The sequence below is a fragment of the Polyodon spathula genome, chromosome 23 (assembly GCF_017654505.1).
Source record: "Polyodon spathula isolate WHYD16114869_AA chromosome 23, ASM1765450v1, whole genome shotgun sequence".
NCBI classification, from domain to species: domain Eukaryota; kingdom Metazoa; phylum Chordata; class Actinopteri; order Acipenseriformes; family Polyodontidae; genus Polyodon; species Polyodon spathula.
Window position 1 is genome coordinate 4129690 of NC_054556.1, and position 23587 is coordinate 4153276.

The 23587-nt window shown below is 37.2% G+C and overlaps 1 protein-coding gene across 3 annotated transcripts in view; it reads left to right on the plus strand.

The window, feature by feature from the left end:
• Nucleotides 1-23587, plus strand: part of iqsec1b (IQ motif and Sec7 domain ArfGEF 1b) — a 152931-nt gene that overhangs the window by 41784 nt on the left and 87560 nt on the right. The window contains exon 1 of one of the 3 annotated variants that reach the window (XM_041224294.1): nucleotides 19896-20036. The exons of the other annotated variants lie outside the window; for them this stretch is intronic. Coding sequence (XP_041080228.1) covers nucleotides 20014-20036 — 23 coding nt within the window. The 5' untranslated portion in view covers nucleotides 19896-20013. Of the gene's footprint in view, nucleotides 1-19895; nucleotides 20037-23587 lie in introns of those variants that run through there. 3 annotated transcript variants of the gene reach the window in all.

Sequence of the window (23587 nt, forward strand, 5' to 3'; positions counted from 1 at the left end):
AAATACACACTCCCTCACACAGGTCTTCTCACTCTCACAAACACTCACCAACTTACATTGCCAACCACTACCCTTTATACAGGTGCTGCAGCCAAATGGCAATTCACACCTCATCAGCTGCAGCACCTTTCCCACATACCTCACACAAACTCATTCACTCAGATCCACACAGCAGACATCCACTCTAAACACCACAAAGCACAAAGACAGGCTGCACCCTGTCACAATCCATCAAAACAGACTGAAAATTATATATATATATATATATATATATATATATATATATATATATATATATATATATATATATATATATATATATATATATATTGTATATAATATAACACTTCAGTTAAAACTTTGTGAATCGGGACCAGTAGCCCCTACATTGGTTCATCTAATTTGATTTGTAATGGGGGGGAGAAGATAGGGACCTGCCAGTAATCATTTCTTCTTTGTGACAACAAGATTGTACTCTTACCAATGGTGTTTTGCGTTTACTAAGCTATATCAAAAGAGAAATCATGTTGAAGTAGTCCTGTGTGGCTCTCTGTTGACCTGTGGTTGCCCACTTTACTGTTCAGCATTGTGATTAGATTGCTCCATCTAATAATCAATTAGGATTATACATGCAAATTAAATAGTGCACACTGCTTACAACACAGGTGTAGTCGAAGGATTTCTTTCCAGCGACTAATTGTCCTGTTTGGATTTTGTTTCTGGGTAATTACTGTAACATAAACATGCATAGAAGATGTATAGAATATGGATGCATTGCATTTATAGAACTTGAGCTTGATCGGAATGCAGTGGTTGTAATCTTTTAGGCCAGACAAAAAAATACTGGCAGGTACGCAAAAACAAGGAAAGTGTGTATTCGCGTGTCTTTTAATGCTGTTCAATTTGCTTTATTTTTGCTGTAATTAATTTTGACCCCAGTGAAAACAAACCGCGCAAGTAGACATACTACATGTCAAGTATTTATTTCAGTAGGTACTTATTTATTTGCCCATTGCAGTAATCATTTGGCAAACAGTAGCCTGCCAGATGATGTAGCTCTACTGCTCGTACTTGTCAACGGATGCCCTTCTCTTTGAGACAAGCCTTTGCTGGTGCCCAGATTTCAGTGTTTATTGTATGTGAAGCTGTGGAAAGGAATGGCGACACCATACACTGCAACACTGTCTGGATATTCACAATACAGGCTGTGTGTTGTGGTTGGTCTGTTGTCTATAGAGCAGGGGCAGTTGAGAAGGTTCAATGGGGGAGGGGTTCACACTGTACAATGTAATTGGGCTCGGCTGGATTATTTTGTATATACCACAATTGGGAGTTGCCATGGATTGGGAATTGGGTAAAGGAGATCTCAACTTTGGGATAAACAAATGATAGTATAGTCTTGTGTTGTATGGGAGACGGACCTGTCTAATTATTCAACTGTTTTGTAAATTGACAAGTTTGCCTGAAATAGTTAATGATAGAGACTCCATATGGAATGTTCTGTAAGAATCACACACATAACACACCATTTACATGCCACCCGTACAGAAACAAACTACTCCAGTGCTTGAGTCTTTACTGTAGTTATGGCCCATAATGTTAATAAGTGCAGAAGGCCTTGCTGAAGGACTGGACTCCACACCTATACTCGTGACAAAGTTTAGTTCTGTCGATCACTGGTCGTGGCCACTCATAAAGTGAGATGAAGCCGTCTCTGAGGATTTATAACCAGCCTGCACAGCACGTCAAATAATTCTACAGCTAAGAGATGCCAGTGAAACAAGCTAGCACACTGAAATACCACATCAGCTCAACAGCACACAGGAACTGTCTGGAGAGTTCCCTTTCAAGGTCCCATTGTTCAATCTAGTTAATGGCTAAGACTGCCAGTCTTTGCTGCTAATAAAACCTGCAGTTCGCCTCTGTGGAGTAATGAAAGATTTTCAAACTGCGGCTCACTGATATTGTGTGTACTGTAGAGATGTAGAAATGTACTTTTACATTTCAAAAGCTACCAATTGTTATTGTTGCTATTATTATGTTTCGTGGACTGATAATGACCTGGCTTTTCTTGATTCCAGTTCTTTGCCTCCTAAAGTTTGATGAAAAAGCCTGTCCTTGTTTTTCATTTATTTATTAGTTATAGTGAATGAATAATTTCTCTACAGTTGGTTTTTAAAATGTGTGGGCTGTGCAGACTATTCAGAAAATTCCTTGGTGACGGCTGCAAGACACAAATGGTATGACTGTAAACAAATGACCTTGGTGGTCATATTTCAAAACATCTATTCACTGCACTTTCATTCTACAATTTTATGGAATTGTAAAGGCCTGGTAAGTAATAAAGGGAAAGCTTTCAAATTCAGAATGTCCATGTTCGTTATAAGAATCGTGGGTGCAAAAAGCCTTTATATCAAATTATTCTAAAAATATTGGATACTTACTTTTATTGTTATGTTTTAATATTAAAATAAATATATCTAGGCTCTACACATACACATGCCAAGAAACAGGATTTACTACATTAATTAATGCAAGACAAAACTGAATTCTCCTTAGTCGATAGCACTGATTTAAAATGTGCTGCATAATTAACTTTTTACAGTAGACAATGTTACTTGATTAAGATTAAATTATTAACCACATAGACTAGTTCAATAATGCATTGGACCAGATTCTCAAAGCTATTTTCTCCTAATCTTTTTCAACTCTTTCAAGGGCTTGTCATTGTGTTGTTTTATGTATGTCTAAATAAACTGTATGGAGAGATAGCTTCGATATCCATAGGCATGGTCTATAACACACTGGACAAAACAGGCAGACCAGTCTGTCATTTCAGGGGGAATTTATCCTTTGCTACAAACGCTACTGATGACAAAAGTCTGACCCTGATTCAAAATAAAGCTGCTCGGAAGATAACATAACAAAAATAATAATAGTACAGATAGACAGCAGTAAAGACGAACGCACAACTCAGGACCATACATCAGGTAACTTCTGATATGCCTTTACATGTTTTTCATGTCCTTGTGGTTTTGTTTTGCGTCATCCAAACTAAATACATCTCCCTAATTCTTTTTAAATTGCGTTTGAGCTCAAAACCAATGTAAACTCTATTGACAAGCCCATATGCTTGTGGTTTTTTGCGTGTTATTTTTAATAAAGGAAGAGCAGAGCTACACTGTCAGAAGCCATCTATGCAGCGTGTTTAGTGATGCGCTTAGATGTCACAAGTTGTTATTAAAGGTGGTTGCTTGACAATAGCAATGTCCATTGATTAGGAATAGGGGATTGCTGTGCTTTAGAAGGCTAGACACCATGAGTTTGATGGGCTCATCTTTATCTTTTGTGGACCGCAGTCTACAGCAGACAACCACACTAATTTGGTACAATGTCTGCTGTAGATTGTCGATTCATCGGGGGCCAAATGCTCCAAACCGACAAATATCTATTATATAAAAAACTGAAATTTGAACCAAAGAATAATTTTCAGGTTAAAATTAAGTTCAAGGTTTGGTGGTATGATTGTGATTTGAGGTTAGGATTAATTATATCTACCGTATAAATGCTCCAAGAGAAATGGGTGGTCCTAGAGCATTTTGCTCTGGAACAATTGACATTGTGGATCTCTGCTTGTGAAATGCCTGGGGCTAAATAGAAGGGATGGTATTTCAGGTCAACCCTGAGGTGCATCAGCTTGACTTTGTAGAAAGCTTACTTAACCTGTACTGTACAGCAGTTCTTACCTTACTTAGGATGAGCACCTTTTCAAAATACAAAAACGGGACACCTGACTTTTTTATGGGGGGGGGGGGGGGGGGTATTGCATATTTACATATTTTATACTGTATATTTCATAACAGTATTTCAAAATTAAATATCAACTTATCAACTTTGAATGCTTCTTCCAATTCTAAAATCTTTTCTGCATGATGTATAAAAAAACTCTTGTTGAATCATTTGCACTTTTCCTAATCCACGTGCATGACTGTTGTAACTCATTCCTCTCTGAATTTACACCAGTGCTTCCTTTTTTTCTTTGGTGGAGTAGGCCTTATAGGGTACTCCTTCCTTTACTGACGCATCACTGTCAATGTCACTTCAACTTTTAGAGTCAGCCATTTTGCATAAACAAAGAAAACACTGAAATTAAAATATTCTGCAAATTGTATTTTGGTTGCTGTCGACAAAGCAGATCAGTGTCAGGCTGTTGGGGAACATGTGATGTGAGTGTAAAAATATATATAATACTGAGATTATATAGTTTTATGTCTTAGATTGGCTATCCAATGTGCCAGTCATTCAGGGGCTGTGTAATTCATTGCAAAATGACGCGGCAGGGGCGGGGCTTTGCTCTAAACAGATGTGCAGTGGTTTGACTGTGGCGCTGAACTGTAGTCTCTAGGAATCTGGCACAAATCCAGTCCTGAAGGCATTGACAGGACTTGATCATTACATTTAGGGACTGTCCCGTCCAATTAGGGCCAGGTGGTCACCCAAACCTTACTGTATGTACTTTTCACAAACTTTTATTCAGTCGCCCGAACCATTTGGTGAAAATGCTGGTAATTGACAGAAACCTGACGTGGAAAAGTAGTAATATAATATGAAACAAGGGAAAAGAGAAATGGCACTGCAGCTTTACATATGCGAATAAGGATGGTTATTCTTTACTGAGACTAGACATCCTACACAGAACCATTCCCAGTGGCCCATTAATGAGATCCTGGGTTTGATTGTCAATGCTATTTAAATCAGTTACCTAAAAAGAAATCCATCGGTGTTAGAAACACACCTGCTTCACAACTTTCCTATTTCCAATGAACTTGCATCAGTCTGTTTGATGTATGATATAATGATTGGAAAGACTAGCGTTCGGCTCCACCAGCCCATCTGTCAGACACTCTAAAAGCCAGCAAAGAACACTAATTTAGCAGTGGGATAAAAAGGACACCACTCTCTGTGAAACCGGCACGCGCTGTCTGATTTAGAGTGCAATTAATGAATGGTGTACCTCAGCTGTGAAGCTCTGTAACTTGTGGTTGGTTCCAATCTAGTACAAAATGAAATACGTTTGGGTCAGGAAATGAAATCACAAGACCCAGAGCTATTAAACAATGCTATAAAGCAATGTCAGCCCAGACAGTGTTTAGGTATTCATCCTGCTTCCTACGTTTAACCCAGAAAAGCATGTTGATTTAAACAAGGGCAAGGACCCAAAATCATTTGACACAGATTAATTTCACTGGTATTAATGCACATTATTGTATCAGGGCCTGATTTTCAACACTTGGTAAGTGCATTTGGGGTAATCCTCTTTTTCTTTGCTTGTGTTTTTTACATTTAATCTTGTGTTTTGGTTTACTTAATTAAAGATGTACACAATTTAAGTTTCAGGCTTTGAAAATCAGGCCCTTTCTACTGTTACCTCTCAGTTTTTTGTTTTTATTTAAATTATGATTTAAAGTTGTGTAAAAAGTACAGACACACCGACACTACAGTACAAAACCTAATGTATTATTTACATGCCTGAGTGGGACATGTTATATTACTCACCCTGTATATATATATATATATATATATATATATATATATATATATATATATATATATATATATATATATATATATATATATATATATATATAATATTTAGTAAATTTTGTAAATCCTGAGGGTATTTGGGTAAAAATCAATAAAAATTTAAAATCAAGGACCTTGTTAATAGGTTGAGAATGGTTAAGCAGCTGTGTCACACTTAACAATATGATTAGCGGAAGGCAGAGCCGGTGAACACAAATATATGACTATTATAAGTCAGGACTAAATCGATAACGACTGTAATTAATGTTACTTCTCTAAATTGTTGGAATATAAGAACTAACGAAGTTTGACACAACACAATTATTTAGTGTAGTTGCCACTCATAGCTTCTGTTAATGTGCTGTAAACATGACTTATAACACAGTCATATTACCTCCCTACAGTATCAAGCAAAGGTGGAGAATGTACTGTTGTTAAAGTCCCAATGTCCCATTCGTGTATTGGCAAAAGTGCATGCAGCTTATGGACAGACATATAATTACTTCTGACTAGTCCTTTCTGTTTATAAGGAATTCGAGTCATTCTCCAACTGATACAGTGCTTTTGAATAAAACCAATTAGATCGCTGCAACTTTCGAAATGAAGCTTTCAGATATGAAGTCGGATATCACTATTTCTCTGAGCCAACAGTGTTTCTTAATGAAGGTTACTTGAAGGTTAACTTGACAATGGGTTCCATTGTGTGTGAAAGTGCATGCACTATCAGGTTATGTATTTATTTCCAAAATCTGTTTATTATATAATAACTGCAGTCAATGGGCACATTGGAACATGTGATAACAAAAGCTAGATCCTTGAAAGCAATTTGGACTGTCAAGAAATAAATACAAAAATTGACAGAAAATTACTTTGGGGAAATACTTTGTACACTTATTTTGGATAATATCAGGACACGCAGTGTACAGTATATTAAATGACTCTGCGTCTTGAACTGAAAGGTACAGTAGTTGGCTGAGCTTGTGTCTAAGTACTTTACCCTGTATACAACTTTGAGGTTTTCTGTGACACCCGAGTCCTTTTAAAAGCGTTCCAAGGCAGCCTGTGTAAAACATTATCCGTCTTGCAGCCAGCTAAAATCCACCCAACAACCCATTGTGATTTTTTTCCATCCTCACTGAAGACGCACGCAGTTTGTCACAGACGGCTGAAGGGATTTTAAAAGTGACAGTAAATGTAAACTTGGAAAGGAATAAGGAATGTAATTTGCCCTGAAGAAAAAAAAAACAAAACATTGATATGATAACAATATTAATTTAAAAAGACATAATACAAATGAATATCTCTGACTCAGCCCTTGCCTGTGGACGATGGCTGATGCCAGTGTGTATACATGCTAGTTACAACCCTGAGAAGTGTTGCTGTCTCCTGGGATTTCATTCTGTTTAATAAATGCTTCGGCTATTGTAGTTATTCACGAGTTAGAGCCAGCGAAGCCAGGGCTAAAATAAATTCATTTCTTTGAATCATTTTTGCAAATATGGGGGAAAAGGAAAATAATATGTTAGGAGCAACACAGCTGTTTGCTAAGGTATAGTAAATACTAATTCATTCAGTTTGCAAATATCAAACAAGTTTCTTGTGTTTTGCATTTGCCCAACAACAATAAAAAAAATAAATAAATACTGGCGGTCTTGGCCCAATGGACAGCATCACAGTTGGAACTAATGTACATCTGCAGGGAGCCCCTAAAGATTCTGATTATCATGGTGACAGTTACTGTCACATTGTAAGAGGGTCAGGCCGTTTTCTAGAGCAGTGTGGAGACCACTGCCATTGTTACCACAAATGAAACCTGCACAGTGTCATGACTCTGCTAGGGTTTGAAATACCGTATTATATACTTGTGCTCAGATTACAGTTAATAGGATGCCCGCCACAATTATTCAGAACAGTTATTGCATCCATATCCATATACTGTTATGGATTAACTTGCTTTTCATGTTATAAGAAACTAATGGGTTGCACTCATCTGTAGTGATTATCAAAAGCAAAGGACCTTTTAAGGCTTTACATTGTACATTATAGTGCATACTCAGTTACACAACACCGTTCATTTGATTACAGATTTATATCTGAGGAAGCTGTAGACAAGAAACACATTTCTGGTACGATAAATATTATGGACATATGGTTCTGCCACAGCATTTAATAATACCTTCTTTAACTTGTTTACTTCATGAGAATGCAGGTAACTTCCATTCTGTCCCATAGTTGATTCCTGAATCAATTGAAAAGACTAAGACTAAGTACTCTATGTGGAGAACCATCTTTGCTATACTAGCAACAGCATAGCAAGGACAGACCAGGATAATGAAAAATATTAGCAATGCAGTCTTTTACCTTTTCTTCTTTTATTCCTGTATTATCAATTTCGAGAAACTAGAAAAAAGAGAAACGACAGCACCTCTTGATATGATGGTATCGGGGATGATGAAGCGTATGATAAATGCAGGGACTTGACTAAGGAAAAATCACGTTGCTACTTTGCTCTGGTGTTTATACATTGCAAATAGTGCAGCTCCACAGAGATAGAGGGGGGGGAAATAAAATCTGTATTGAATCAGCTATATCAAACTAATAAAGCAATCACCATGGAGACTGGGGAATTAAATACCATTGGTTCTGTCTCCGTGAAACAGTGTGTTTAAATACTGTGCAAGCAGTTTCTTCTTTACGAGAAGCATGCGGAGCTAAGTGGTACAGTGTTAGATTTAGTGCTTTAGAGTGAGTACTTTCAGAAGCGTAATTGCTGCAGTACTAAAACCCAGCATCACACCTCTATGAAAGACAACTTGGCAATATCATGGGTCTTGCGAGTGTCACTGTTGACTGTGCTGATGAATCTAATTCATTTATCTGTTATCACCTGTCTATAAAGACGGCTACTGTAGTTTATTAATTGTATTAAACAAGGTAAGAACCTAGTTAAGGAAACAAATTTTGAAACGTTCACTTTTTCTTCTTGTTTTTTTTTTTTTTTAAATATCGGTAGGTGTAGTTTCTCCTTGGAACACAACGGCTAGCATATGATACAGTTTTTTTGTTTGTTTGTTTTTGTTTTTTTAAAGAGGGAGAGAACTTTTTCCTATTATAAATGAACTGCCATTTTCAATCTGGAGTTCATTTATCATCAGCTCTAGGCATTTACATATACTTTTATCTTTTATTTACACCTAGGAAGCTTTTAGGGAAGTCACTGGAGCAAACCTGGTATACAATAAAAGATAGTCTAAGAATATGGAATGCGCACTGCTGGATACAAAGTATGCATACTGTACTTATTTCACATATCCCTATCTGCACAATGGCATAAACAGTCCTGTGCAGACATATGATGAAAGGTGTAGTCAGTAAGGAATATGGAATTGATGGGATAAGAAGAGCATTCTTTTCTTTTATTGAGCTCTAGCAAAAAATTAAGCAGTGGCAGAAAGCCATTGTTAACGTTTTCACTGCTTACTTGAAATATCATTATTTTGAGGAAAAGATGTGGTGTTTTTTTTTGGGGGGAGGGGGGTGACAAGTCTCATTCCTTCCTCCTTTGCCGATTTTTCCAACTCCATCAAAAGTTTGGCTCACAAGTGCCACCTTTTGGTTTCCAAGAAGCATAGCAGCTATGTGTGTATGTGTGTGTGTGTGTGTGTGTGTGTGTGTGTGTGTGTGTGTGTGTGTGTGTGTATGTGTGTGTGTGTGTGTTTGGCCCATTATCATCAGTCTGTCTCTGCAGAGTGTGAGTTAGTCTTATGTATCTAGTTTTTATATTTAAAGAAATATGTTCAGAAAAGTACTTACTCTTGGTATAGTTTAATAGTTTAATATGATTTCAAAATAATTCAGTAGAAAATAGAGCAGATCTAAATGTATAATTGGGTATTTATGTTTAATGAATAGTATTCATTCTACAACGATTTCTTTTTCACAGCGCTGGCAAACACGTTTTAGGAGGAAGCTCTGCTTCGATGTGATTTGAAAGGACTGAAATCTGTAATAATCAGGCAGATGAGTGGTAACTTGGATGGTCTGTTTCTTTCTAACCAATCTAATTTAGGAGTTCTTTTCTAAGCAGAGCAGAGAAATAAGAAGATTACTAACCCTCTTGGGACACCCACTCTTTTGATTCCAGCTCCTGTATTATCATCAGATTGTACATTCATTAAATGAAGCTGAAATATGGTTTCCATGAGCAACCTGGTTTTACTTACAGAATCAGTGTTGCTTCTTACAAGAAGCTGTTACTGGAATATCGTCTTACAAAGAAGAAATACAGCACCCAATGCATGCATTACTATAACAGATATGCAACTGTTTATCTGAATGATTGTACTGCCACCCTTCACATTAACCAAGCAATGCCTTTATCTTGTGGGTTCTGCCCACTATGTACTGCCATACTTCAATCTTGCTCTGTTTCACAAGGTCAGTGAGCATTATCCACAGGCTTTTGCTTCATTCCTATATCTGATTCTGCCAAATGCTGTGCTGTAATGTTACTCCACTATTTGTATACTCTGTGTATTGACCAACTGTATGCTGTGCACTTTTAATGTTAATACAAATGTGAATTTGCTGAAGACTGGGTTTTACTTTTTATCGGCTATCGAACCACACAGAATAATTATAAGGTCCAGCCTGTTTTGGGGTTTGCGTATTTAATTGTTTTTGTTAATTATAACCAATGACTTTTTCATCCATTCATATGATTGTGAGCCATGCAATAGCATGATAGCATTGCTCTGATAATAAATTCTGAGCCACCTATAATCCTGTTCATAGAGTAGAATTTCCTTGGAAGAATTCTGTGTGTGTTTGTGTGTCAGTGTGTGTTAATAACCTATTGCCATGCACCCTCATCTGGTTTTTCAAATGGATGACCGCAGGTGTAAATAAATCATTAATTAAAAAAAGGTAAAACTTGTTGTATAATAGCAAGTGTCTGGCACTGGTATGATAATGAGGATGTTATGATTATACAGTAATTTAATATTACAGTAAATTGCAACACATTGATTCTGATAAGCAGAAGGTATGCAGCATGGTATAAGAGGTGGCATCACAGTTAGGCTAAATATTACAGAATCCTCTCATCGAATTTGAGCTAATGTTCAGTTGCTTTTAAATTATGAGTTGAGACAAATATATCAACTCAAGCATGTCCCTTAGGTGTCTTTCTTGATTATGGGGATTGTATTGACTGAGTGGCAAAGTGTTCAAGTAATGATAATGTTGTAGTTATTTTAATCTATGGGGCAAGATCATCTAAAATTGTACCAGGCATGTCCACCTGTACGTGTTTGCACTTTGTACTTTTTGCTTGCTACTGAAGTATGGGCAAAAACTATTTTAAAGCGTGATCACTTTATCCCTTGTTTTTAAATGACATTTTAATAAGGTGGGAGATTATTTTGTAGGTTCTTTCTGAAGGCATAATTTTAATGTATTCACATTTCTATTTCTTCTTGTATTGAAAATGTAGCTTTGATGTAGCTTTATTTACCAACATTGAATAGTTAAGCATTCCCTTCAGACCTTTTTGGGCTTGTTTGTTTTTGGGTTCAAGTAAATCACTTTCAAAGCTAAATTCTGCCAAAGGCTGACAGTGGGGGTGTCATTAAAGTACATTCATTAATAAACAGTACAAATAGTATGTCTTTTGGGGCAAAAATTTAGACGAAATATAGAAATATCCGGAAATAATCCAGGATGTAAACTATTTGATATACAGGACCTTTCTAATATATTGATTCCTCACTTTTTACATGAGGGATTTTTCATCACTACCGATATATAGGTTCTATTATAAAGAGATTATGTGATAAGTAGCTTATCATGTTATGTGGGTATCCTCTGAATTAGAATCATTAATTAATATGCTAGTTCAGTGAATATGAATTATTAATATTTCATCGCATATACAGTAAATGCACAACAGACCACCATTAAACATGTAATTATTTTTTTTCATTTTATTTCAATTATTTTAAATAGTAAGTATTATGTTTTGAAACAAAAAGTTAGACGCACTATGCAAACTAGTTTGGCAACAGTCTGGTTTACAACTCTTTGCAATTCAAAGTATTGTTATTGTTTCCCATAGCCTTCCTGTATCCTTGTTCACATTCCTCTAATATTGCCACAAGTACTGCATCAAGGACTTCACCTGCTGCATTTAATTGCACACTTAGCCAGCACATTTTCTAGGATATACATTTTAAACTTTGTTTTTTTTGTAACAACAAATAAATAATTTAGTTTGTCATACTGATTATGTGTACACTGCAGAAAAAACCACGTTTCCCATTAAAATTGGTTATATACAAAATCTAGAAGGAATCTGGGTTACACAACCATTTTAAAAATAAATACATTGACATAAGATGTTTGTAGTTTAGTAGAGAAAGTCAATACTCTATATGCAAAACCAACCTTATGCAGCTGCTAATGCAGCTCAATTACTTCGCATTCATTCTGTGTGCAGCTTTCACTCTGAAACCATTTACCAGCACATGTGCAACTCCTGAAAGCCTTCAATTTGGGTTTATTGGTCCTCTCAATTCCGTGATCTTCTGAGAGCTGAACATGAATGGGCTAGCATAGCCATTTAATAAGGTGTGATATGCACCCTACCTGAGAAATTGTGTACGCGACAGTGTATCCATATTGACAGCCTTTGACAAATCCTAAACCCCTGATACTGTTTCCAGTGAACAGCTGTGAATAGTGGAACCAGAGACAATTTGTGTATTTCTTTACTGTACTGTGTAAATAACGAGCTTAGTTAAACTGTGCCATTGTTTTTTTCACTGTCTTGATATTTTTAAAACAGCAGCAGCATGATACTCTTTGTATGTGTGTATCTGCCTGCCTGCCTGCCTGCCTGCCTGCCGCCTCATTGATCATTTGTCTGGAAAATCCTTCTGCTTGTTCACTCATGCATGTAGAGTGTTCTTTGAGAAAGCGGACAGTTAAGGAGCATTTTTTAAATCTGTTATATGAAAAGACGGCTGTAAATTGCCTTTCAATGCAATATATAATCTGTATAAATTGTGTATTAACCATACCTAGCTTTTTATTGTCAGGAGTAAGAATCTGTCTGCAGTGCAGAACATCCACCGCTTTGCACAATTCGCTTTATCTCCTGTACAAAAAGATATTACAGATTTGAATCTTTGAAACTTGTTTCATCAGCTGCATACCAGCTATGAGTGTGTAAAGGAAAGTGCTGTCGATCTTTTACAAACACAACAGCTTATTTAATTTCCAGAAATATATACTGATACTGTACCTGCCGCTGTCTAGGCATTAGACTCCAATACTAGAGACCTTGAAAGAATAAGAAACCAGAAGAATAGTATTATTATTATTTTATTTTATTTTTGTAAGTTACTTTTGTGAATGTGTTATTTCTGCATGTGCAGAAACATAGTATATGTACATACATACAACTACAATACTGACCGTAACATGCACTAGCTCTGTATACACAGTAGGGGTCAGTCTCCTACCCCATTATTATCTTAACACACCCAACACCACATAGTTACAGTACTGAGGTCTTGCATATTGCATCTGTTAGAAACAAGTAATTCAGTCATACTGCAGGAGAAGAGGGTTCAAAATATATAGTACTGTACAAGTACTTTCTGCTTTCTACTCATTCACTGAAGCATGCATTTGGCAGATGAACTTCGAACTTGAAGATGGGAGAGGCTAATTCCAGTCAGCCCGATGTGCCAATTAAATACAGAGTTGAAACCAACAGAAATGGCAAGAGCAAGAATAAATTGCATGTTGTGCAAGTGTTCTGCGGCCAAATGCTATCTCACAGGAACAGTCTGGATTAGCGTGACCTGTGTACACTAAAATGCGTAGGAGATAAAGACAAAAACAGATTGAGCAGCGTCTGAATAAAGCTGTTAATGTGTGGAAGGTTGCCAGTCATTCAGGCACTATCAGAAGCTATGCTGAAGCCAGGAATAAAACATTTCACACATGTCCTTGATGCGTTCTCTTTCTTTCCTTTTTCACCTGTCCGTCAGTGTAGGCTGTTACCTTTCAATTCTGTTGGTTCCACTATATTTGACTAGACCATACTATGCAGTACTATGCTATACTATATTACACAGTACCATACATGCTATAGACAAAGAAACGCCAACAAAGTTTCTCTGTAAAACTGTAAAGTTGCATCCGTTGTTATGAATCCCAAGTTAGACAGTTTGGTTTCTGTATAGTGTAATGCTTACAGAGAGTAAACAACCTGACCTATTGGGAGTTTGCTGCAGTTGGTTTGTTTCACAATAGTTGTCAATTAAAAAACAAATTACAAATTTGTTTTGAGGGATTGCATTTTCCAGACCGGGAAATGTGTAGCGCTCTCTATCCAGATCAAAGGTGCAACAGTAAAGCTGCAAACACTGCAAGCAGGACCCTGTCAGGGAGGGGGACGTACAAACTCAGTCCTTCTCGTACACAGAATCTGAGGCCATTAAACAGTGCTTAGGATTCAATCGATATTGCATGTAAAATGATTGCCTGCCTCCCTGACTGCATGTGTGTCAAATGTTCCTATTGGGTTTGTTTGTGTTTTTTTTTTTTTTTTTTGGCTCTTAGAGGGCATGTACTCACTCCGCTGAAGCTCAAATATCAGATACTATCAGATTTCCCTTGGGTAGCAAATCACCGCATTGAGAGGAGCAATTACTGAAGGCTTTTTGGCTTGTGTGAAAGAAAATCATCAGCTCTTTTGACATAACCGGGATACATCAAACAGACTAGCAGTACTCAGGGTAGCTGCAGCCAGCGCTGCTTCAGCTTTCATTTAACAGGGATGCGTCGGCTCCACACACAGGGGAAGAATGAAAGAGAAAAACCTTGTTACCTTGGTGATGTAGCTTTCGAAGCTGATCCTGTCCCTGCTTTCTAAAACTATGAAAAATTCCAAAGTTGGAATGTAGCTGTGAGAGCGCATGCTGTCAAAAACAAATACTTTTGGTAAGACCTGCTGGCAGGCAAAAGTTGCGCTTGTAGGCTGCTATTAAAACTCTTTTTGCTGAGGTGAAGCGTAAGCATAGTGTCTTCTTCTACATCAACGAATCTAATAATTATTTGTATTTCTTGTCAAGATGCCTGGTCACAAAAATGCCATCTCATGCCATTAATGCACACCTTTGGCAGGAAGTCTCACAGACAGACCAAAGAATATTTGATGGGCATGGGGACTGCATTACCCTTTTTAAACAGAGATTATCTCCAGGGTTAGGTTGTGGCACATTGGTGGGGTAATGAGGGGCTAAATAGAGGGCTGCAGTTTCAAGTGCCATCCATCCAGCCCCCACATAAAATCATCCAAAAAAAGGAGGATTTTCTAACGTTTCATTTTCTTGAGACCTCATCTGTTTACAGTAAGTTCCTGCTGGCTCAGTTTTGTAGCTCATTTAGTCAGTGCCTTTCTGTGCAGTCATGTTCATGCAGTAGGATAGATTGTTGCCTGAGCTAAGATTCTAAGCACAGCTTAGTTCTGAGTTGAAGAGGGTTGTCAGTACCGATGCAGCGGTGTAACAGTGTACCACCTCCCATTTATTTATTTAAGGGGTGGGGGGTAAAGAAAAAAACAAAAAAAACAGCGTATTTTAATAATGCATGTTTATGTGAGTCATTGATTTTTGGTGACGGTCGTGTGCTCCCCTGACCCCTCGACATGTACAAGAATAACCCTTCTCTCTCATTCCCTTCCATCCTGGCTATCAATAATAGCAAGGTTTTAGAAAACATAGACATTGCTCTAAGCTTCTGCTAGATTTAAGCTCGATGTGTCGGCAACATGGAATCATCACATTTCTCCCACTGTTTGTCAAAGTAGTTATTTTCTTTGCTGACTTGTTTTAAGACACTGTAAGTAAGGAATTGACAACTGTAAAAGGTCTTTGCAAACTACGTAAGCAAATAGAGCAGAGGTTTTCGGTGCTATGCTTGTTTGCTACTTGAATACGCATATACATTGTGATATCTTAGTCAGTTACTCTTTTAACTTTGCACCTTTAATTGCCAGTGTTTTAAAGCTCAATTGCTAATTATTATTGCCCAGAATGTTAAGAAATTGTCACAAGTCCTTCTTTATGGAGCATATATGTTTCTAGAAGCTATAAAGTGTTACATCTGACATTTGTAGAACATAGTACATTCAACTGCAATGCTAATGTCTTTTAATGCATTATTATTTCTTCATTATGTTTTCTTGCTGAACATTTTTTTTTTTAAAGGTTGCAGTCCTGTCAAGTACTGTACCCTGGGAAAACTGACTAAAATTGTTTTAGCATAAACATACTGCCCTCTGCTGGATAGTAATTGCAGAAATAAGTGTGCAATATTCTGCTGCAGTTTCTCCACCTTTCTTCTGTAGACCTTGTGTGGTTTTATGTACTGTATTTGCAGAAAAGGGGTTTCATAACTTTCACTTTTAATGAATCTGTAGTAGTAGTATTAAGCCTATATTGTGGCAGAAAAAAATATGTAGACATTATGATTTCGTAATCACGTTATTTATTTTATTTTAAAAGTATCAATAACAAACTTTTATATTTTGAGATATGTCAGATATGCAGTAAAGATTGGAGAGTACTTGGTATTTTAGGTACTGTGAGCTAAGGTGATCACATCTTCAACTCATTCCTTTCCACTCTCTCTCTCTCTCTCTCTCTCTCTCTCTCTCTCTCTCTCTCTCTCTCTCTCTCTCTCTCTCTCTCTCTGCCACTTTGTACTGCCATCATCTATTGGATTCTCCCATGAGTGTGAAAATGTACAATTTTCCATTCTTGCATTGATGTGTGTTAATGGTTGCAGTTATACATTTTTAGCACAATTCAATTTCTTAAGATGAGACGATAACATCTACGTTCTAAATTAAATGTCAAGATGCATCGTTCTCCTGAAACAAATTGATACTGTGCCACACCGGGCTGGGATCAGTGTAAACCCTGTGCTTCCATGGCCCATTAATGCTGAATGATTCTAGTCTCTGAGGGTACTGTATATGGAATGGCTGATGGGTGATGTATGTTTATTGTGTTTCAGGCCAGTGTTGAAACAACAGCCCTTAATACTTACCCACATTTTAAGTTTCCAGTGCATGTACTGAGTATGATAAGGCTTATGGTAGATTACAAGTAACTTCGCAGTTATTTTGCTCAAGCTCTATACCTCGATATACAACCTTGGTATGACGAGACTTAGTGTAAAGAATTGATGCACAGTGAATCATTTCAACCCCACTGGTAAACGCATAGTTTTTTTTTTTTTTATTAGCCACTCCAGTGCTTCCTTCTTGTCTTAAAACCATCCTCGATAATGGAGCTAAGTCCCCAGAGACCAGCCCTCTGGAAATTAAAACAAGATAAATCAGGGGGAAAAACAAGAAATTTGAATGCACTTAATGTCATTATATATGTAATTTAGAGATAATTCAGTGCCCCCTACCATACTGTTTATTACCTGCAGTTACAGTACAGCGGATTTGTAAAGTATTGCGTGCAATTAGAGCTGTTAATATCACCATCAGATGGGATTAGTCACCTCACAGTGACAGTACCCTGTTATTATGGATAATTGAGAAAGAACTGAGGAAGTCAGACCATTCTTGCTGTTATTACTGTGCCCCCACCTGTGAAGTGATTTAGCCCAAGACAGCACTCCTCCTGTTCCTATTCCCTGAGGTTTCAATGCTCACAATACGCATGTAACTATAAGTAAGCAATAATGTGTGCTGCATACTGGTATTCCTCATTAAATAAACAGTGTATTTTTGTGTATTTGTCACTTTCTATTGAATTTTCATCTGTTGTGCTGTTTTTCTTACAGTGGTTTAATTTTTTTCCTCGGGATGATGCCACACAGTTAGTATTGCATTCAAAATGTCAGGTTCAAATGGTGTTTCCACGGTACACATTTGCAACAGTGGGGAGTATTATTATTGAGCACAGGATTATAGACCAAATGAAAAAAAAAATTTTCTATTACAATGTTAACCTTTACCTTGTATCACCTGGATAGAATTACTGTAGCTATATATATATATATATATATATATATATATATATATATATATAATATATATAATTCCATAATAAACTTAAGACAAAGGTGTGGGTGTCGGTCCATATCTAATGCACAGAGGTGACAAATTTTATATATATCAAAGGGTTGTTTTTTTGTTGTTATTGACTTCTGCAATGTAAACTCAAATTTTTATTTTTTTTTATTTTTTTGGGGGGGGTTTAAAATATAAAAAAATTAAAAAAATGTAAATATTAAACTTGCAATACTTTTGCGCTTGTTTGCCTGAAACAACCCCAAGAACCAAGTTTGGTCTAAATCAGGGATGGTTGGATGTAGCCGGTTGGGTGATTTGGCATGGAATGACCCTGATGCCTTCACAGATCAAGCCAGTAGCATTTAGACTGGTATAGGAGGAAACAGACTGACTGCAGGTTATATACACCTGGTAATGACCAGTCCAGTTATTTCTGCAGTCCTGATATAGCTGCACAGAGGTGAAGAGCTGCTCTTCAAGTTCACATGCAGTGCCAGGTTGTTTTGGGTAAGCAGACTGCCAACATATTGTTTTCTGATTGAAATGCAGCTCATTGGAGGAATTTCTCAAGGGTGATGAATACTTTAAAAATTCAATTCTCTGTGTCAAACAGATTCCCCCTAAAAATCACCCAGCCTTCTCTTTCTCTTCCTTAATCACATAAACAGCTGCTTTTAGGTAGTGGATGTGATTGATGTTTTCAGGGATGTGCCTCTGGGTTTTCAGTCACAGGATGTGTTTCCATGTGCATGAAATGTTGAATGACGGTACTTTCATCTAGGCACTTGATATGAAACTATTCTGTTAGGAAAACAATAATGCAGATTAATATACTGTCGAGTTTAATAACAAATATTACTGTGTATTACAAAAAAGACTTTAGTAGACTGTTGTTGCCTGTAGAAAAATATATATTTTATCCAGAACTGTAAAACACTAAAGGATATGTAATAATACTAAAAGAAACTAGGCAATGTTATTTGACAGACATTTCAATGGCTAGTCTTCAATCATGCAGGTCTTTGAAGTTATTATAAACTTTGTTGAGGACTTGGTCAATGATCTGGATGGGAAAAATGATGCTGCAATGAATCCATCCTATATAAACACATTCAGTTATTTGTTTCAGATAGGTTGGAAACGTAGTGATCAGGGATCACCAATTCATTTAGGGTTAGGAGCATGTGGAACCCGTCTTTGTCCATGGTGTACTTAATTCATGTTGGAGTGGGCCAAAAGAGATGCTATACTTAACATGATATACTCCCAAGTAGAAATATTCTCTTGTTCACATGGTTTAAGTGGGAAATACACAGTAGTACTGAAAAATTAGGAACAGAACAGGGCAGAGGCAGGGCGGGAACCAGCGACCTTGTGCACCGCAAGTGAGCGTCTTAACCACATTGCAAAAGAGCTCATCTGTATTGCTATTAATGAGTCAGTAACAAAGTTGCTGATTGTTCAGACTGTGAATGTAAAAGATAAACTTCCAAAAATAAAAATAAAAAGTTTTTATTATACTGTAGTATTGAAGCTTTCTTATCTTAATCTTAGTCTACAGACACATACAGTAGTTTCAGATCAATTCAGTTTCAAGTGACTGTTTTCTTAATGGCTTTTTAAATTTGCTTTCCCAGAGACTTTACCATAATATTTCAGAATGTCAAAATGAAACACCACTTGTCAATCCCACAATTGTAATTAAGCAGCTTACATGCCGAGCTATTTATTCAGCACTTCATTAGTCCTAAGCACCTCATCTGTTTGTATCATTGCAGATAGCAATGCATTGATTTCGCAGCAGTGTAAAGGGAATGAAATGTACCTCAACACATACTGTTGTTACCAAGGAGACCTGTGGACCAATAATCTGCTGCTGCCACTTTGGACTGTACTACAGCTACCAAATAAGAGGTAGCAACTACAGATAGAAGATTAATCTGTAGCACATAAACCACACACAGCAGATAAATGATGTGAACGCCTTTTGAAATGAAAGGCTTGACTGGCTCTGTCTCCACCTTAAATGTGGTAACTGGTAAGCAGCTATTCTGGAGCTGCATTGTTGTATGTTGCATTTCCTTATCCTCCTGTAAGAGGATGCTTAGCAAGTGACTGTTTTGATGCCCAATCCCTGATTGCTTTGGGTCCTGCTGATGCAATTTGTGATGCTTTTTACATCACAGTATCATCTGTGCATGATGTCCCATTGTGACCAAGCTTCAATGAACAGGCAAAGCCAGTGAACGTGATTTTGCGCCTCCCAATATTGAGTGACTTGTGCTTCCTCAGATTTACTGTCCAGACAGAACCCCAGCTTCAAGATGGCATGCAGACGTTGTCATTTGTAAGTACCTGTTTGATCTTTATGATATAGTGCGAGGTCAATAGAGAAGGGCATCTGGTGCCTGAGTGTTGCCGAGGCGGGTCCAGGGAGTGTAAGGGGTCTTCTGAGGAGGTTACTGTACTCTGAAGCCATTTTAACTGTTGTCTGATGATGAATGCTGCAGTTTGCTACAGCTCTCTGTTTGCATTAGTGGAAGGAGGTGTTGCTTTTTTTCTTAGTTAAGGAGATTTGAAGGCTAAGGTTTTGTGGAGTTATTATTTGCATTTACTTATTGTTAGATTCATATTAGCTTTTTCCTCTGCATTGTACGTGGGCAGATTAGTTTTGGTGGTATGTATTAAATGGAATATGTCTAACAATGTGATTTGAGTTGTTTTTCCTCTTTTAAAAAAATGTCTAAGCGTTTCTGTCATCCAAAAGGTTTCCATAATAAATCTTTCTTTTAAAAGAAAAACAATGCAGATAATTGGGTGTTCACCTTTAGAAAGGAAATGTATTATAATAGAACAGCATAGTTAAGAAAGTGAAATCTTACAATATCTGTGCAAATCCTGCAATAAGTAAGCTGCCCGTGTGTCATTTTCACAAGTTAGGATTTCAGCGAGTGTACATGCACTGCTAGTATCTTCGCACGAGTTGTCATATTTGCTCCTTGGAACTAAATGCATACATGCACATGTAGCCAGAGGTAAAGGTTGACAGGCTTGGTGTAGTGATTGTGACATCACAGAATAGCAGGGGTAGTTATGGAAACAACATCAGGCCATTGTATGAGGCAATATCCAGAGGCTTAAAACAGTCCTTTAGTCTCTCGTCCAGAGAAAGCTTATACAAGATGCTGGCGTGCTCTTTTCACTTGACGGGTCTCAGTGCATGATGCAGAATACTGTAGCCCTTTAGCGTGTAGTTGTGGTTGAATGTTCTATAAAACACAGAACTATTCAGCATGTACATTGCTCTGTGTTGCATTGTGTTTAATAACAAGCACTGGTTAAGAATATATGTTGAGGAAAGCAGTATTTACTATCCTCAGCTTGATTCATTTTGTTTGCATGCCAAGCAGGGATTGCAAGAGAATTAATTACCAGAACTGACAAATAAATCCTAATCTTGGAAAACGTATTCTTGCATCTGCCGTATTACTGAATAGCAGGCAACCTGTCAAACTGCATAGTAATATTAATAAACAAGTATTGTAATGTGCTCCGACACACAGTATTTTATAGTAATAATTTATTTCTGGGCGTAGGCAGGGTTGAAAAAGAGGCGGAGGTGGGTTTTTTGTTGATTAAGTGATTCTGCTCATTAATGACAATCATTTTGCTGTGCTTTATGACAGCAGAAACAAAAAGGATCAGGTCAGCCGCTGTTGAGATCAATCTCTCTCACAAGGTGCTGTTGTATTGAAAACATTTCCCATATTTTAGAGGCTTTTATAGACCTGGTTGTTTAACAGTGTGCTTGTTTCATATTGTCACAGCGTGTTAAAGTGAGGTCCTACTATGTGGATTTGGCAGGTACTGGGTTTCAGTATTTAATGTAATTACTACATTATGCACCTATTAAAAGGGTGCTGTCGCTCTGCTTGCTTACTGTGCTTTAGTTAGGCTGGGATAGTAACACTATTCAGTATATCATTTCCACTGCAGTTCTGTTTCTACCTAGATTTCCAGGTTGGTCCTGTAGGACTATGGAGCAGAGGGCGTTGACTTTCCCTTCTCGTGGTCACACAGTCCAAGGATGCAGGCCTTTAGGATTTGCCACTTGCACTGGAATGAAGCTTCTTGTTTCCTTTAGCAGCAAATTGACACTTATTTTGTAGTGTTTGCTTGATTTTTTTTGTATGCTTTTTACCTGTCTTGACATTCATGTCATTAATTCAAAAATACTTATTGAATGAATACATTAATTTAATAAATAAAAATATAACTTGTATGGTACATGGCTTGACTGTTTTGGTGGTTTTACCATTTGAAAAATTAACGATTAAAATATGCTGGTGTTTATTCAGATGATATTGGAATTTTCAAAAGAACATGAACCTTTTTTCCTGGGTATTGGAATGGATTTACGTACAGTAGTTTTCCTGAATTGTGGCTTTCTTAAACAGAAATACAGTTGTATACCATGTAGAGAAAGGTCCCATAAGCACAAGTCTGAAGGTCACAGGCTGGAATTCAAGCAAATGCATATCCCTTAGCTTCCTGTTTACTGGTAAGGCTAGAATTCCCTGCTGTATGTCTTCAGGGAGCGCTTTAAACGCACGCTCAGCATATTACCTGGTTTGTTGTTTCACTGCAAATCTTTCAAAGGAACATAAGAAACGTTTGTACTAATTATCTAAGTATATCCACATCTTTTTGTCTGAAAGTTGCTGCCAATGCAGCATGCCTTCAATAATCACGACACAGAAATAGGCAGATTCATCGAAATTGAAAGTATCATTCGCTTGCGGTGCCCAAGGTCTCCGGTTCGCGTCCAGCCTCTGTCCTGGTACACATACCTGCTCAAAAGGTTCCTAATTTTTCACTATCACTATGTATTGTCCACTTAAACCACATGAACAAGAGGGTATTTCTACTCAGTGTATTTGAACTGCTGTACCCTTCAAGTACTGCATCTAATAAAGAGATCATAACCTCATGAACAATAATACATAATGCATACATTGCTTGTCAAGTGGTATCTCCTGGTATATTCTTAAACACATAAAGAAAGGGAAATGATGCCAAAAAGAATCTCCAAGTTATTTTTTCAGTGTTGAATGATTTACTTTTATGTCAGGTAATTAGTTTCCAAATTGATAACATTTCATTTCATGACCTTATTTTTCTGAAAACATTAAAACAGTATCTAATGCGGTCAATCATTTAAAACAGCTCATTGGTGCGGAGTTATTTATCCTAGAAAAGCAGCTTTAAACCTAAAGCCTTTTATTTTAATAACTATCCAAGAGTTCAAATTAAGTCTCCAAATTAAAGCCATCAGCATGCAACTGCATGAAGGCGGAAGGTTTAATTGGGTTCTCACATAAAAAGCCCCTTTCAAGACTCTTTAATTCTGTTTTTCCTTGTGTCGTAGGTCTATAAATACTTTGCACCAGTATTGCTGTCCCGCTCCATTGTACAATACCCATCTAACAGTCCCTGCCACAGTCCACCCACTTACCTGTGTTGAGGTAGACCCCAGGGTAGCGTAGTCACTGTTGTGAGAGCGGAATATTTTCAACATGTGTTTTTGCATGTGTTGTCTCTATATCTAGGAATTTATTGGGCAATACAAAACAAAGGGGAATTCACTTGCATGTGAGCCGAAATGCTTTTGTGATGCAAGATACTGCTGGTACAACATTCCTTCTGTTACTGGGAATTCCAAAATAATGAACAAATCCACTCTGCGGAGCTTCATTTTAGGAAGCTGTTCAGTACTGTTGCATGTCATTGATCATATAGGAAACACAGAATAAATAGCGTTCTGGTGGCTTCCTAAACGTCCCACTATCGTCAAGCTTCTTTACTGGAAAACATATTTCGGAATGAGGAAACGAAGGG